Source organism: Cariama cristata, unplaced genomic scaffold, assembly GCF_000690535.1.
Source record: "Cariama cristata isolate BGI_N322 unplaced genomic scaffold, ASM69053v1 scaffold30371, whole genome shotgun sequence".
NCBI lineage: Eukaryota > Metazoa > Chordata > Aves > Cariamiformes > Cariamidae > Cariama > Cariama cristata.
The window spans coordinates 31,972-50,083 of record NW_009600374.1 but is presented as its reverse complement, the minus strand read 5'-3'; the positions used below and the strand labels follow the sequence as shown (position 1 = coordinate 50,083).

Here is an 18,112-nt window from a genome sequence, read left to right as displayed (position 1 = left end):
ACCTGGTTGAGGTCCTTGAATGTTTCTAGTATCTGTTCATTCCAAGAGAACAGCTAGTGAATAAATACTAGTCAGTAATGAGGTCCTGACTCAGCCGTGTTGTGAAAAATGGTTGTAGTTATGTGCCTGAAGTAAGGGCTGCCTGTGTTGGGTCACGGTAGCCTCCATTTCCTAGCTACTCTCAGGACTGCTGCTCCGATAAGTTCCTCCCACAATGAACCTCTTTAGTTGGAGTATTGCCCTTAAATAAAAAAAAGTAGTTGATAGACAAAAAGTATTTGAGAGCTAGTCAGATACACAGATCCCGGCAAAACATTAAGTGTATAAATGCCCTTCTGTGCTTCACTTTCCTTATCACTCTGGAATGGCCTTTGGGCTTGGGTTTGAGACCCTTAAGATTTAGAGAATCCTCTTGCAATAGGCTTTGCTATCTGCCTCTCATCTGTTCTACTGTCTCTCTAAAATCGCAAGTTAGACAGACCGCGCTTTGTAAAACTTGTCAGTTGTAGCCTATTATATCGGCTGGCACCTCAAGAAATCTCAGCCTCTAGCTAACTGGACAGACTGTTTTTTGCAGCTTGTTCAACTTCATGGGTCAAAGGGGATTCCACTTGAACTGGAGACTATCCATGCTTGGTGACTTCTTACACTTACCACTATAGAGTGCGCTGGTTATCTTCTGGCTCTCACAGGGTTGATACAAGTTGTCCGGTGGCAACAAACTAAGCATTCTAGCAACTCCTACAAGAGCTATGTAATGTTAAAAAAATCACACAAATACTTATTGAATACTCCCTAATTTATCACAGTTTGTAATTAGAAAATGAAATGGCTCGAGAAAAAGAATGAGGAATGAAAGAGGCAGAGATTTTTAGGAAACTTGATTATGCAAAAATGGGAATGTTTTTATTTCAGTCCATCTGCATGGGAAAAATAACCATTTGCACCAGTAGCAGCACATGCGATTATATCTAATTTAAATGCATGTTTTTTAAATGGAAAGATGTATTAAAATGCTCTTTTAAACTATCGGCTTATTCAGTGCACATGGAGCACCTGTGATAGTCTAATCAATTCACCTAAATATCATTAAATGAAAAGCAAACTGTTCTGGGTACTCGTAGTTATAAATTTTGGGGTGAGTTTTATTTGTGTGTATCTTTTTAGAGACCAAAGTGACAATATAAAATAAAATCAGTTGTGAAAAAAGAAACACCCTTTTTTCAAAATAAAGCCATAATTTTGCTGTTTTAAAGATATATTAATGTCAGAGATGAGCAATAAGCAATATTCAGATATAAATCTACAGTTAGATTTTTTCCATTTGGGTCCTATCTCTAACAAACAATAAATACGGGAAGAAAAATAACTGATGCTTACATGCATTTCTAATTAAAGGGCAGCAAGCCTTTTTGTAAAGGACAGAAACACTTGTGCATAACCATTCTCCCCAATCTAGAACTAAACCATTTAAATCTCATCTCATTCTTTTCATTCCTCATTACTTTTCATTTTAGACACTGCCAGGTGCCAGCTGGGGCACAGGACAGAAACAGTAAACTGCAGAAGATGGTTATTTGTGATGTTTCAAGCATAACCAGAAGCTGAATCTATTAGGGAAAAAAAAAAAACCCAAACCCCACAAAAAAGCGGAAGTTCTTCTGAGATATTCACCCTGGATTTGTAGTTTTAATGTATCTGGTTAGTTTAGATAATAATCCAAGCTATTCTTATAGATGTAGTGCATTGTTGCAGGAAATCTTGAAACATTTTGCTGTGCACCTGTTTCTCAGAGCTTTAAGTAATTTATTTTTTTTATATCAGCAGGTAATACTATATCCTTTTTCTGTAAATAGTATGAGTTTTGAGCAAAAATTAAAGATGTGCTTGTGAATTATTTGTCAGTTTTTCTCATGATTTTTTTTTTCCTGAATTGAGAACCTAAAAAGAATAGGTTGAATTGTTTTTTAAGTGAAATTGGACAAAGATTTAGGCTCTAGGAATACTCTTTAAGTATCAGACCCATGACGTAGACTGTCAGAGCAGGGTATTCCATGTTGTATTAGAGGGCTGCTGATAAATGTGGAATATGATTCAATTCCAGCCAATATAATAAAAGGATCAGATTTTTCTATTCTGTTGTTAAGACTAAAATTAACCTTTGTTATTTATTTCAGGATTCCAAAAAGTTTAAAGTACTTGGTTAACTGTTCTTTTTAAGCAAGTCTCATAAAATGGGATTAATTGTCACTAACTACCACAATTGCTCTAAAATCAGTAGCAGAGGTAGGAAGGTCCCTTTCAGCATAAGCCTAATACTCGACTGGTGCCTGAACCGTGGACTGCAGACAAATAATCACATAATGTTAGTGCAGTTATTTCCTGATTTCATTTAGCTAATTCTTATCTAATTCCAATTTCTTTTGAAAAAGTTATTTTCATTTTTGAGACAGCTGTAATTACTAACAACGAAGCTGGAAGATGGTTTCTTTTTAGCAAAGCTCTATGCGTTACTCAACCTTCTGAATAATAAGGTTTCAAGTTTAAAGAAAGCTTTAAGAAAGGGAAAGAACACTTTGATATTTGTACTTCTCTCTGTAACCAAAGCTTCCAAGAGTCTTGGTAGCCTGGTCATGCATCAGAGATGAGGTAGGCAAGACTAAAACGTGGAATGACATAGACAACTTATAATGAAGAATGGAAGGCAAATTTTTTTTAAGCCCTTTTTGAAAAAAATCATTACTTTCTTTTATTGGTTGTGATAAAATCTTCTGCTCAGGTCTAATAAAAGATACTTAGTTTAGGTGAACAGAAAGAACGTGCACTGTGTGAAGAAACTAAAAATAGATACGCATTCTATAGAAGTTTCTAGTATGACCAGACTTCCAAAAGGTTTCACTATAAAAATCAGGTTTTTGCAGAAAGATGTATCTGTGTTCCTGACATTGACTTGATTTTAGTGCTGTGTTTTTTTAAATGGGAAGGGAGGTGGGATTCTAAATGATAGTTGCTGAGTGAAAAATGAGATATTTGACTTAAATTGCCTTGATTACAAGTAAATTTTTAATGAGGTCAGTGCAGCTGATGAATTAAAAAGAAAAAAAAAAAAATCTGTGATTCCAGATACCAGTCCATGTAACTGGAGTCCTGACATCCTGAGTTTTTACAGCTGAGAGTCACAGATACTCTAATGGTTTCTCAGATGGCGTGGGCCTGAGAATGTATCATTTTCCCTCTCCTGTTATAACTCCAAACACTATGGGAATGAGCTAAACAGTCCACTGATAAAATTACTTGTGTAAGGTCGGAAATCAGAGGGTATTCCCATTATAGCTGTGGAGTGTTGTAAAGTCAGTTCTGAACAAAATGTTAACACTGAAATATTCTAAACTCTTAATTTCAGGCAATGATGTTACTTCCTGATGCACTTACTCTTAAATCGATTGTTTAAACTGCACTTAATTGTGTAAAGGAGGATAACACAAGTCAAAAGGTCTGTTAAAAAGGGAGGAAAACTTCATACACAAATGATTTAGCAACTAAACTACTTATTGAATATATATTAAGCATATTTTTCTTAATTTATACAAATGGGTCTTCAACCACATGGTAATTTTAATGCTGGCTTTGTTTACTGTCTTACAGGAAGCTTCAAAAGATGGTGCATGACATCAAGAAAAATGAAAGTGGGATAATAAACAAGTTCAAAAAGTGAGTTTAAAATGCCAGTCCTAGTTTTATTAATTTGGGCAAATTCAGGTGGCTAGCATAGTGTATACTACTTCAGTGACGGGACCATATTATTCTACATATTCTTTGGGAATAATCATTGCTTGTTGTTTGGATGTGTGCCTTTCTCTTCAGGCCACTGTTTAGGCTACCTGCTGCAATTAAGTTTTAATCTGAGCTCCACCTTGAAACAACTGGTCAGACATGATAGAATTCCCATAAAAATGCTAGGTCCTCCTGTGTTTCAGTCCCATAAAACAAACCCCAACATTACCTAACATCCTTATTCCAGTAAGAAGTGCTGAACAGCATGCATATTGATGTCATGTGCATATGAGTATCATAAAATATTCATGTGTATTTATACATAGAAAGAAATTCCAGTAATTCTGCATCCTTGACAAATGAATACACTATTCACTGTTTCCAGTCAAACATCTATTTAAACCAATTAGCTATTTAGCACACTTTTTCTTTTTCTTAATGCAATAGCTCATTTGCATTGAACTTCCATTTGGATGCTATTTTCTCATTCAGATGTCTTTCTTTACATGGGTCATTGACGACAAAAGTACTAAGTACTCTTAAAAGTTAATTAGTACATAGTATCTGCAGTGTTTCCAGGACAACAATATTAAATTCTAGAAATACAGCTCTTGTACATAAAAGGCACATACTAACATTGTTTAAAATTGGTCTTAAAGAGTGACCATGATGGCTCAGTTCAAGGAAAAGAAGTAGTATGGGTTTAACAAGAGCTAGGTATATACAAAGCGATCAGTATGTTGGTGGGAGAAGCAGCAGGGCTCTACCTGGTTTGGCTATGCAAGAGCTCCGAAGACCGGGCTGGCTCAGCTACGGCCCCCGCTGCCCGCCCAGGTGGGGCTGGTGTTTGGGGCAGCCGCTGTCCCTGGCAGAGGAGGGGGATAACACTTCTAGGAGCAGCAGCGACCACCTGGATCTCCCATTCCCCAGGCAGGAGGAGTAACCCCAGGCTGCAAGCCCTCTGTTGTGGTCTCTCTATCACAGTTGTGTTTCTGTCCACAAACCTTGAGCAGGCTCCGGTGGTAACACCTGATATATCAGATAGATTCTTGAGACCACTTTTTTCCTTTACTCATCCTCTTTCAACTTGCAGTAAATCGCAGTCATGTGGTGTATGTACTTGTTATTTCCACACAAGCACAAAAGCAAATTTTCCCTTAAAATGACCTTCTTTCAACTACTTGCTTAGATTAAATTAAAGGTCCATGGTTTTGTATTTAATGCAGTGTGTATGTTAATAGGCCACTGTGTACAGAGATCTGTCTGCAAAAACTCATAGTTTCACCTGGGACCTGCTCACAGGGAAGAGCTTCTAAGCTGTCAAGGCTTTTGGTGTTGGTTTTGGAGGGGAGGGGGGAGGAAGGGGGATTGTGGGGTTTGTAATTGCTTTTTAATAAAGGTTGGCTTCCTACTTCACAGTAGTAGTTTAAGGGCAGTTAATGTTAATAATGTTGCAGTGGGTCCAGTTCAAATGCCTCAGAGGAAAGCAGATGGCAGAAACAATACCAGTATCTCAAACTTATAATTTGAGGCAACGAATTGTGTCCCATAGTTGCCTGGACATGAATTCTGCTGTTAATCAGTATTGCTCTGACTGTGTGTCCTTCCCTGAGAGTAAGAGGGGAAGAACAAGACAAGGGAGAAATAACAAGAACTAAATGTAGCTGAAGCTGGGAAGGTCAGAGGTGCCATCATTAAATGTCAAATACAAGATTGCTGCTGTCACACTGCAAATCTTTGATTCTCTCAAGATTAAAAAAAAAAAAAATCCACAAAAAAGAGCAGGGTCCTAAAAACTCTCTTAACGTATGACTGTAGCACAAAGCTCACATTTCACCTCCCCCAGCTATAAGAATGCAAATTGAGATGTAAAAATAATACATATAATAATCTTTCTGATACTTCTGTGTTTCATACGAGTCATATTAATCTCTTCTGCAATTATGAAGATCAGAAACTTGCTCTTATTTTTTAAAAAATTGAAGAAAAAAATTCTCACATTTGCATATGACTTCAGAACTCAAATCTTGAACGCGGCACATAATGAGACTTGCAATAAAACCATGAGTTGACAACACTGATAAGGATATGTACAAGAGATGCCAAGCTTTGCAGAATTAGAACTGGCTGTATTCCTCTGAATGTGCCCTTTGGGGGCTTTTTGTTTGATTTTTAGATGCCTTTTCTAAAAAATGCGGTTATCCAGTTGATCACTTCCTCCATTTCAGTTACAGGATTATTTTATTAAATGTCAAAGATCTAAACATGACTGAAGGAGGAAAAAATCATATTTAAAAATCGGCTTTATGTAGCACAGATTTGGAATTTGTCTATGTGCTGGAAAAAACATTGTTTTGACTCAAATTCAAACCTATTATAAGTAGAAATAATTTTAGAGAAGTCAAATAGTGTACTTGCTTACCCCAATCCTAATGTTGTGATAAGCAGTTGTATACTGTAAGCCTCTGCTACTGAAATTGAAAGAATGATCAAATACTCATGAAATACATTTGACTTATTATCAGTATTTGTTAAGATACTTCTAAAATCTGGTTTGGCCCTTGATTATGCAGAAAACTAAGAGAAGCCCTTGCATCAAGTGTCTTGCTCTCCAATCTAGTTCATCTGCGGGGTGCAGGTGGGGAGCGATACATCTACCATCCATATGTGTCTTAAAGGTTTGTGGAAAGCAGTCTGAACAGCGGTGGTAACAGGAAAGAAAACTACAGGCTGTTTCTTCATTGCTTAAAAGTTCCTGTTGTTTATTCCCCATCCTGACTCAAAATGTTCTGACAGTAGAAATATTGTCCACTGCAGGATAGCATTCACCTCCTTGCCCTTAATCGCATGCAAAACTGTTTACAATACTGGCATCCCAGCTGCTGTGCAGATCACGATGTCAAAGAGGATTATGTACTGGGGTGTAGAAACAATAGGTATAGCCAACATTATATAAACAATGAAAGCTGTGGGCATTTTTTCATATTCACATCCTTGGTAATACACAACAGGGAAGTAAGAGAGAAATCATAGGTTAGAAAGGAGATATGCCTTCATCTCATCTGTTTCACCCAGCTTTTTAGTTGGGTAAGTTTTTACTTCAGATTTGTCTGGTCTATTTTTCTATACCATTTGTAACTTAGGCAGTAACTTCAGGCAGAAAAATGGACTTGTGTCACTAGATGTCTCTTCAACCTGTATAGCTGCAATGAGAAGACATCCATGATAAAACCCTTGGCAGAGACAAAAGTGGTATTTTATGGGCCAAACAATGAGAGAAAAGTACTAAAATCAAGCTGTACTACACTTAGAAAAAGAAACCAGGGAAAAGTATAATAGCTAATTTCAACTGTATTCTGAAGAAACATGAATTTCCGTGTGTAGCTGAATAGAATGTTTTGAGTACCAGGTCTTTTATTAATATAAAAATATTTCATCAAAATGAAGATAAATAAATTGCAACTATATGCCATTTCACTGCCACAGCACATTGTAAAGAAAATGGGTGAAAGACTAGTAATAACACTTAAAAAAAAAAAAATCAGATTAATTTTATTTTGTGTAATCGCCAGATACTTCCAAAGCTATAACAAGCTATTCCACTAGGTCGTGAGAATACAGGAAAAGTTTATCTGTCAGCTGGATTGGACCTGTTTGGAACTCTGAAAAAGTTTTTGGCAAAGTTCAATTAATTTATCTTTTAATCAGGAGTGTGATGATCTAGTGCACTTAGGATTAATACATACTATTAAATACTCAACTTATTAAAGATGTCAATATATCTTTTGTAAAACCCATTAAGTTAAAATGGTTCTTAAGAAGGGAGTTGACTCTATACACAGAGTTAACAGAAAAAGTGAAGGACTTTTGAAAACAAAGAGTTTTTAGGCACATCTTAAATGCTGGGGGAGTGAACAGAAACAGTAGTGAGGAAATGCATCTGTGGGAGAATTAAGTGCTACACATAAAAGGCTACTACTACGTACACTTAGTTACTTTTCTGGATGTAGCCTATAAAAACAAGAGCTGCTAGAGAGAAAACCCAGACCTCTGCAGCAGTTTATTTAAAAATTCTCCATTTAGTGTAGGAAAACACAGAAATGTGCTATGAACTGGAACCATGGGATTAATATTTGCAATTGCTACAGGACTCTTTATGTGAGAAAAGTTAAGCACATGCCTAAAGGTTTTGTTGGATCAGCCTCAGCATGCTATAGAGGGGAAATCTCGGAATACATTGTTTCTTAAAATTAAATAGTTTATTCTCCTAAAAGTTGTTATGAATTTCTGTATAGTGCATTCTGTTCTTTTGTGAGCAGCATCTAGACCTCCACTGTGTGAAATGTCTCGAATGCTACCTGGTTATTTGTTGAAGCTAAAATGTATATAGTAAGATGTGTGATTTTGCTTTTAAAACCTGTAAACACACTCTCAAAAATGTACTTGTTTTTTTATTGAGTCCTTTAGAACTGAAATTTCTCAGGGATATTTCAAAATCTCCATAAAATTACTTATTTTCGATTAAATTTTAGAAAAATACTAGTTGCATTAAAGTAAATAGAAATTTGAATTATTTAATTGTGTTCTATCACAGCTAACACAGAGATACTTCACCACCTATAACTTAAGTCCAGAGAGGAGTAGCACTAGGATATTTTACTTGGAAATTGCATTTGCTGTAATTTTATATAACTCTGTTAAAAGATATGTTAGGAAATCATTCTGTCTTCCACTTAAATATGTACAGTCAGTTGGATGGCATTTGATTCTTTCAGTACCTTCTCATTAACTTCAGTGGAACAGGACAGAGTCAGTTGTCACTCTGCAAGCATCTCTGTGGATAATTGCGTCAGAATCTGAAATAGCTAGGTAACCACTCCTTGGCATAGGGGTTATGTCTTTTGAGCTTGCATTGTGGTTTGCATGTTGGGTAAAGTTCTGGCTCATGCAAAGCAATGCTCCAATTGACTTCAGAAGAGCCTGGATTTCAGTTCTGGCACTTGGTGAATCACACCAATACAGTGAGAATTATTTTTTTAAGTGGATTTGAATTTTAAAATAAATAACATATTTGAAGAGATTCTAGTAAGTATAGATGTGGCTGTGAACTGTTTCAGCTCTGTGACAGAAACATTATTTCTTTTCTTCTATTGATATTCAGGTTCCAAAATGAACAAGTGGCCTTAATTTGCAAAACTGGGAAAGATACTTGGGATCGGTATGCTATTTTGGAGCTGCACAATGGCATGATAGGCTGCTTAGGCACAGACCTCTGTTCTGTGCTTCGTATGCTTTCATTATAACATATTTACGTTTTCTGTTGGGGCCACTGCCAGGATTTACAGGGCCTGGGACAAAGTGTTGAAGTCTTCTGCTTAGCAGCTTGGAAATGTATAACGTGGCTTAAGCCACATACTTTACACTGTGACCCAGACAGTCTCTTACTATTGCCTCAGTTCCACTATTTTCCAAGTCTCCACCATCTCTGAACAGCTCACGACAGACGTGTTCCAAAGTATATTAATAGATTTTGGTCTACCCTCCCTAAGACTTGAGATGTGCCCTGGCAGTGGCCCTGGGTTTTTCTTTCTAACATGCCTGTGCTAACCTGGACACAAGACAACAGCAGGGCTGTTCAGAATGCTTTTTAATTTACTATTTGTACACTAAGTTATATTATGCTGCAGGAAGTTAAAGACTCAGAGGAGGCACCTATACATCATTAGTGTTGTTTGTAATGAACAGAACAGATAAATGCTTCAAAAATCATATGCCTACATTGGTTTTAGTTTTTTTTGGTTTGGGGTTTTTTTGCGCTTTAGCAATGCCTGCACCATTTATTCATTGATTCATGCATATGCTTTCTTTTGGTGACTATCTGAAAAACAGAACTACATGAATTCATTTCAAAAGTAGCCAAAGCATTCCTCAGAACAGACAGGAGAAGTTTGTAAATTGATGTGTTAGTGCCAGCATGCCACCACCCTGAGTTACATTGTTCAGGTACCAGTGACACCTAAGCTGCATGCTTAGGACCTAAATACTGAGTGTCAAATTCTTGTGGTAAAGCAAAATTTGTAGACATAGCTGTTGCTCAGAGATCACAAGAAAACATTTTAAATTCTTTGTGGACAATTTTTATGTAAATAATTTGCTTATTTTTGCAAATGAATTTGTTAGGACCTGATTGACGAATGAGTGAAACCATGAATTCAGTAGACAAAGGTTCAGGTCCATGGTGAGGTCTCGTCAGTGCTACAGGGAAGCTGTCAGACAATGTTCAAAAGTCACTTTGAAGAGTCATTTTAATGTAAATTGTGTTAATGTTTTATATGACTACAAAAAGCAAAGGGGTGTTTTTCCTCTTCAGATGCATCAGCCTGGCCTCTGTCCCACATGCACCATTGTTTTGACTTTAAACCCAAATTTTTCTCTTTTTTTACAGGGTAATGAAATAATTGATATATCAACTGACTGTAATTCAATGTCTTCTCTGGACTGCTGCACTTTAGCAAGCAGGAGTATACATACATATATACACAGATCACAGAATCGTCAGGTTTGGAAGGGACCTTTGGAGATCATCTAGTCCAACACCCCATATATATGTATGAACAGGAGTACACGCATATATGTGTGTATACACATATATCACATATATGTATACTCCTGTTTGCTCAATATATATATTCGTGCACATACAGATAAATGGGTAAAGCCACAAAGATCCATTCAGTATTTCTACAGATTTTCTTTTGATTCATTTAGTATCACAAATGCCGTTGTATTGACCAAAAAAAGGGCATAACAGCATAAAATAATAGTAAGTGGAAACAGAATGTGGCCCTGAGAGACCTGGTATACATTTAAACGTTAATCAGAAAATAAAGTGCAAGCAAAAATATGACTGGAGAGTGGTGCACCACTTTCTTATGCCATAGTCTTAGCAAAGCCTCTGTGAGCCTGAACAGATTTTCATCCTCAAGTAGACGTGCATTTATCTCTGACCCCTATGTTATCTGTTTCTGCATTGGAAATGAAAAGGATGGTGGGTGGGCAAGAAAGATTAGATTCTAATTTCTTACCTGTTTCTAGCTTTTTCAAAGCATTCTGCTGCAGCTATTTGCTAAGCACCTCTGATGGTAAGCTGTATTTCTTCAGCTGCAGGTATCTTTTGTTATCAGCTTTTTTTATGTGTCTGGCTAATGCTCCCTTCTAGTGAATGTTACTTATTAGATCATAAATGTAATAATTATTGTTTACAGGCTGAAAAAAAAACCTCCACCAAGTCTACCACAAAGGGATTATGCTTCAGGTAAGGTTGTATTAAGTTTAAACTGCATGTCTGGGTATATTTGATGCCTATAAGGCTAATGGTATTTCAGCTATACATTTCCTCATAATTTGTTTTTAATGAGAGAACAGTATACCATTATCAACAACTCTGAAGGTAGTTCACACCTCTGAAATGAGAGGTAAGCAAAACGTGGCAATTTGTCCCAGTATGAAGAAGGAGTAGCAAGTAGCTGCTCTTTCAAAATCAGTATTTACCAGGGTTCTGCATGTGAGCTGCTCTAACAATGGAGGAGAAATCACATCCAGTCCCTCTCTGCCAGAAATTGTGATGTGAAAGTAAATGGGGAAGAAGATTGAACAAATGGATCATCACAGATGCAGAAACCTAATGCTATTAACGTGACAATGATGACATCATGAATTATCTTAGAGGTAGAACTATATTTGCTTATTGTACAGCACTGCCCACAAACTAGTTCATGTCCATTTTTACAAGAAAACTGCTACCTTGTTAAGGAAACAGCAATACGAAAACCGAAGCAAACAGAACAGAGTTTGGAAGTTATCTGTTGTGTATATATATACACTTGTAATTAGCGTGCTGTCTTGGAGTTTTAACTGAGAAACAACAAAGTGCGAGGCCCAGAGGTCAGCGATAGTTCTGTTACATAGAAGTTGTTACTTTTACTTAAAAATGAGATGCATTAGCAGGACACTCTGGGTAAAGTGCACGCTCTGCTGTCCAGACCATGTGTGCTTTGCCATTTTCTAATGCTTTTTCCAACAGCTCTGAAATAATTTATCAAAAACAAGGAAGCAGGCATTTAATTTACTATTCAGTCCAAACAGATGTGTTGCTCTGAACAGTTTAGGAAATTTTAACCACTCTTTTTTAACTGAATATGGTAAGTATAGATTGAAAAAACAGTCTCAGATAAACATTTATGTTCACAATTCCATCTCCTTAAATAACTCTAATGTTTGGTTTAGAACATGCAGACAATGAAGAGGAACAATGGTCAGATGATTTTGTAAGTACATATTTTGGGGTAGTAGGAGGTTACTGTAGCAACAAGTTAGCACAAGCAATAATAATAAAAGTTTATTTTTGAATCATCTACTTGTGGTTGAACTTAATACTACTGAAATGTTACCTGATTTGTTACATCAGCATTATTTACAAGCAGCGACTGATTTTTAGCTACTCAATTTTTTTGCATTCAACTTAGAAGTACACTCAGAAGCACCGTCAGTGGTAGCCATGGATGTTAAGCTTTTTGGATAAGTAAGCGCATAGCATCAATTTGAGGGACTTCTCAAACTGAACAATAATTTCAGAAACCAGTAAGGTCTTCTATTTGGAGGAGGGAGGGTGGGAGGAGTGAGGAGGGGAAAGTACTTCTTCCTAAAAATGAAAAGCTTCTAAGAAGATTTTAGAGAACATTAGAATGAAGCAAGTCATGGTCATCAGCCTTGTGAAGTAATGGTATGACCATCAGCCTGAAGTGACTAGTTTCCTTCTGGAGTTAGATCCTGAGTACCCTTTTAATAGGAAAGTGAGAGGAAGTGACAAGACACATCAAGAGCCACAGCTGGAACTAGGAAGGAACTGTCCTGTGAAGGGAAACAAGCTGTTGGTCCATAATTTGAAGACTGAGCTCTTGGTATGAAAGGACCCCTTGGAGATGGCAAGGAGACAGGGAGCAGGAAGCCCCTGGGAGGAGCAGAAGGGGAGGCAGATGGGAGTGCTTATTTGTTTAGAGAGGGAGCACTAAAAGGGCGTGTAATGTGCCATTTCAAGGATAAATTCTCCTAATTTAGTTAATTGTACTCGTGCAAGGATATTTGTGTCATACGCTGCTATGAAACCATAAGTATGTTATGAGATGAAAAATGGGAAGTTCTGTCTTTCTAGGACAGTGATTATGAAAATCCGGATGACCACTCAGACTCTGAGATGTATGTGGTCCCCAGTGAAGAGAATCCTGATGACAGCTATGAGCCGCCTCCAAGTGAGCAGGAGAAAAAGAAGATTCCCTCTGCCTTCCCTATTTCTAGGGGTGAATATGCAGGTAGTTACGGAATAGTTGACTATGTCAGCTTGATAATTGCTTACTTATCAGTACCAGAAGAGAAAGTGGCCTCAAATGAACTAACCTGTCCTTTCCTCAAGAGTTTGCTTTTAATTCTGACAATCAGGTCTTCAGCTTTCAGGGGTATGATTTGTTATTACAGCATGAAACAGGTTAGTATTTCTGGTAGTGATGTTTAGAATTTTAATATAATGTGTCCTAGAGACTTTAATAGACATCTACTAGCTACAAAATTCATGCAAAGATATGGGAGAGGCCACTAGCTTGGCTCCAGATTCATCCACATATTTTAATGCAGGAGTTCATATTGAAGATAAATCACATAAGACTAGACAGGTCCCTTAATCTTTTCTGTATCTGAAATCATTATTCCAAAAGCAGTAAAACGGAGGACAAAGCAGCCCAAATATTCACTCCATATTGTCCTTCAAGATTGGTACTGAGGAGGATAAATATCCTGAAAAACAGGACAGGATCAAGATTTTATTTGCATCAGTCCAGCATAAAGGTGTTTTTTCTTTCTGTTTTGATTCTTTTCAACCATGGGCAGATTGCACTGAAGTGAATCAAAGTTAGCTTCAGTTAGATGATGATTTGAGCCATGGGGAAAAGAAACATTGTCATGATGCCTGCTTTCATTTTTGTAAGACACAAGATGGTTACTGGTTATAGAATAATCATCAAAGTGCTAAAATACCACATATGTACTCACCGAAGTTTATCAGCACTTCACCTACATGTTCTTTGAAAAGGGGAAGAATTTTTAAAATTACACACCCCAGAGGACCTGGTGTAATTTGTGTTTAGTCCCACCCTTTGTGCTGTGTAACAGTTGTTTTTCTCCTATGTCAGATACGTTCTTTCTTACTTTCTGTCACCAAAGCTCATACTGGCACAGGACATAACTAACTAATGGACTAACCATCCAGCCATCACCTTTTCCCCAAGGAGTTAAGCAGTTGTTCATACAACAGTCAGCGTCTAACCACGCTCTGATACAGAGGACTAGGTTGCTACCTTGAGCGATGAAATAGGACCAGTGTGCACACAAGTCTCAACATCAGGACCAGCATACACTCTGGTCTGCCTTTTGACCTGAGCTGCAGCTACAGTAAAGACTTGTTTGCACAGGTAGTAGGAGACGGTCCAGAGGCTAATGTGTAATTTTTACTAAAATTGTTGTTTTCTTCCATATTAAAAGACAATCGCACCAGTCACCAGCAGCTTTCTCCCATCAACAAACCTCTCCCAAGTACGCCCAGTCCAGCCATGTCCAGACCAAAGAAACCATCCGTGCCAGCCCTGATATTGCCGCCATCTGCTGCAAAACCAAAAGTACCACCGAAGCCTAAGGAGTGTAGTGATGATGAGGTAATGTTTATAGATATACTTGTTTTGACAGTTTAAGTGACTGATGACCCTGGACCAGTCATAAGATAGACTACACAGCAATACGGTGGCCTGGTCTCTCTTAGCCTCTATGTTACAAATCATTTTGTACATCATGAACAGTGACCTGGGAGTACCATGCTGATTCCTAGGGGATATCTGCCTACTTCAAGTATCGAGGAGGTTCTTCAGACCACAGAATAGTTTCTGCTCATCTATAACAAGCTGCAGGCAGTGGAGAGAGCGCAACCTCAAAGGCTACCTGAGGACTAAAGGGAAGGGAGGGCTTTTATCCACCAGTCTAGAACTGGAGTAATTTGGTAAAGGGTTTTCAGTCTTGGGGAACCCTGTCCACGTAGGATGATAAATGTCTGAAATAGCAGTCACTCTGAAATGGCAACTATTGTAAACTGCTGCCAGGGCTTCAATCCCGACAGTTTGTTGATATGATGGAGGTTTAACTGGTAGATTTTTGTCCTGCTTTTCTCATAGGATAATTATATTGTGCCAGTGGACAATGACGACGATAACTATATTGAACCCACAGAAAGCAGCATGTCTCAACCTACAAGATGTGAGTTTTAGCCATTTAAGCTAATAATTATTGCCTTGTTGGGAACAACAGCGGGGGAAAAAAGGGATCTAATTAATGTCTATTTCTAGGGTTCAGAGAGTGGAGGTGCAGCTATTAAACAGAACGCAGCCTGCAAAAAGGCAGTTGGCTCCTTTGGCCCATATCAAGGCCAAGGAGAATTATTTTTAACTTCATTGGAAACCATGTTTAATTCCTGCTTCTCTCACTTAGCTGTTTCACAGTCTAGTCCTTGTACAACCAGGAAGCTTTTCATGGTATGTGATCTCCCTCCTCATCCAAGGGATCCACAGCATTAAAATTCTGTTTGCTGAAGTGCCTCAGGAGAAGAACAAGCATTTTTACATTTTCAGTAGATAAAGACAGACTTTGAATCTTTCTTTGTTCTTTTTTTTTTAACCTCGCTATTTGAAGTATATTTATCTGGAGAGTGGAACTACTAGAGTCCAAAGGTGAAAAGAAAATAGAGAAGAGTGTGTAGTTCTGCTCTCTGACTTTACTGACAGTATCAAACCTACTCAGCAAGGCGTGAACACTGAATAATTTTTCCTTTTTAAAATGAGAGATGCTTTCTGCCTCAGTTGATTTGTTCAGGGTCACACAAAAAGGCTATCACTTGGACCTACTTATATTTATTATTATTGTATAAATGTTACATTGTTAGTTTTTAATACATATGTGTATATATAAAAGTACATATGTGTATATACACACACATATACAAGTATATACGTATATGAATAAAATATGGTTTTTAGCTCCTGTGAACAGATTTATGAAGACAACAAAGTCAGCCCCCCCTACTTCTCCAAAGCCTTCTCTTACTTCTGATATTCAAGGTATGTGGAGTTTGTATCACTGTTAAAATAAAAAAATCTAAGACTGAGGAATATTAAATTATGCTTGATGTATTCACAACACAAACCATATGACATCAGTAAAACAAAAATAGATTCCCCTTTAGGTTTTTCTGTGTTGTAGCAGGTTTTTTCTCTAGCTTGAATAGTAGATCTGTTTTAAGCATGAGTGAAACTAGAACAAGTCATTTGCCCCAAACTAATTTATTAGTCTTTTGCTGTAGTGGAGGAACGCAGATCGATCAATACAGCAAAAACAATTATAGGACTCAGTATGTTAGTAATCCCATTTGACTATAGAAATCAAGACTCAATAATTGAAAACCACATCAAGATTCAACCTTAAAGAAATTCCATATAGGCTGATGTCTTGCATGTCCTGTGATAACAATATTCCCATTTAAGTTCTATAAAGAGTGATTTATTTGGAAAAAGAAACAAAAGCAGAAGCAAAAAGAGGAATCGTATTTGCTTTTGTAAGTGCAGACATACTTGCTTAATCTTCCTTAGCTGTGCTAACTCCAAGTTGTTTTGCATCATCGTCTCATTAATTACTTGGAATGTAACCTTTACAGACTGATCACACAGTTCTTTAAAAGTCTTTGCATATTCATCAGCAATGTGTTTAGCTTTCCAGTCGTAAACTACAAAAGTTTTTTTCTGAATGACTTAAGATTTTGTGAGTTACTTCTCAGGCATTTTAAAATGTCCTTTCCGGTCTTAGCCTGTCTGTGATTCAGTGTCGAGCAACGACCAGCCCCTGACAGACGTTACTAAAAAAATAAAACATCTCCCCCTGGTGGGAACTCGGACACTTTTCAGCACAATAAAAGCGATGCAGCCTGACATGAAATTTGTTGAAATACGATTCAATTTTCATTGAAGAAACTGGACCTAGATAAGGATGCTGGTGGTTTTGGCTTTTAATATCTGTCAATTAAAATACACCTGCGGGACAAAGTTCAGGGATGGACACTGGCCACGCAAATGAGCCAGCTTGTATTTATGATTCACCCAATCTCTTCCTCCCTGAGAGTCAAGGAAAGGCTCAATGGTACCACAGGTGTGATAACACATCTTTTCCAAACTGTCCCAGGTTTGCAAAACACAAGCATTCATCTTGCTTGGGGGCGAGGGGAGAGAAAAAAGAAAAACAAAAAAAAGGTTATGGGGTGGGGGGAGGTTGGTTAATACAGTGACTGTTTATCAGACTTCCTGGGACTTTTCCTGAAGTTCCCATTAGAAGACCAGGGCTGTAGCTACCCCAGGGTTTTGGAGGCAGAATCAAGCTCTGAGCAGATTCTCCAAGTTATTTTTCCAGAGGTGGAAGTACAATTGATACAAATTCTGATCCGTTTTTCTGGTAACATGCAGTACGTTTTTGCTAACCAAAGAACACATTTTTTCCTCCCTGTTCTACAGAAGTCTATGAGGTTCCTGAAGAAGAGGTAAGACCTTTCTATAGTTTATGACTTGCATTGCCCTCAGGCAGGGCACAAATGTGTTTGTAAAAAAAGTTGATCAGTCTTTTAAAGGGGAAAAAGGGGAACAAATATCTGTCTGCACTTAAAACTTTCTGATACTTCCCTCACAGAAAAGCTGGCAAACCAATTCAAAAGGTCTGCAGAACAGAGTAAATGGGAAGGGGCTGAAGTTTCCCAGTCCTGTGCAATAGTGATCCAGTCTGGGAAGCAGCAGCCTAAGGGAGTGCTTTCCAGAAGCAGAACTGCAGCAAAGGAACAATGACAGTTCGACACAGTCATTTTCTTCCCATTTGCTGGTACTGACATGACACATGGCCAAAACAGTGTGCTCAGGGCTTCACAGATTTGCTAGTGGTGACTTCTTGCCTATCCCATCCTAGTGCAGATTACCAGGCAGAGTTCTAGTAGAAATCACAAAAATAAGATACTGCTGTGATAACATAAACAGGATCATACAAATGTATTTTATGAGATAAAAAGTGACCGAATAATTCAGTGCATTTTCTCTTACAGGAAAAACCATCACCACCACCAGTAACCAGGTAACCTATTGCTATGAATGTTTGTGCATTGTTTAAAACTTGTCAGAAAATATATTTTGTCATTTAGACACTATATATTTGATAA

The 18,112-nt window shown here is 37.6% G+C and overlaps 1 protein-coding gene across 1 annotated transcript in view; it reads left to right on the top strand.

The window, feature by feature from the left end:
- The first annotated feature begins 3,646 nt into the window (after window positions 1-3,646).
- BLNK (B-cell linker) overlaps window positions 3,647-18,112 on the top strand; it is a 31,562-nt gene continuing 17,096 nt past the window's right edge. Inside the window, exons 1-10 of the mRNA XM_009710008.1 lie at window positions 3,647-3,711; window positions 8,936-8,992; window positions 11,040-11,089; window positions 12,061-12,101; window positions 12,986-13,142; window positions 14,365-14,534; window positions 15,045-15,126; window positions 15,903-15,983; window positions 17,424-17,449; window positions 17,999-18,027. Of these exons, the coding sequence (XP_009708310.1) occupies window positions 3,659-3,711; window positions 8,936-8,992; window positions 11,040-11,089; window positions 12,061-12,101; window positions 12,986-13,142; window positions 14,365-14,534; window positions 15,045-15,126; window positions 15,903-15,983; window positions 17,424-17,449; window positions 17,999-18,027 (746 nt within the window). The 5' untranslated portion in view covers window positions 3,647-3,658. The remainder of the gene's footprint in view (window positions 3,712-8,935; window positions 8,993-11,039; window positions 11,090-12,060; window positions 12,102-12,985; window positions 13,143-14,364; window positions 14,535-15,044; window positions 15,127-15,902; window positions 15,984-17,423; window positions 17,450-17,998; window positions 18,028-18,112) is intronic.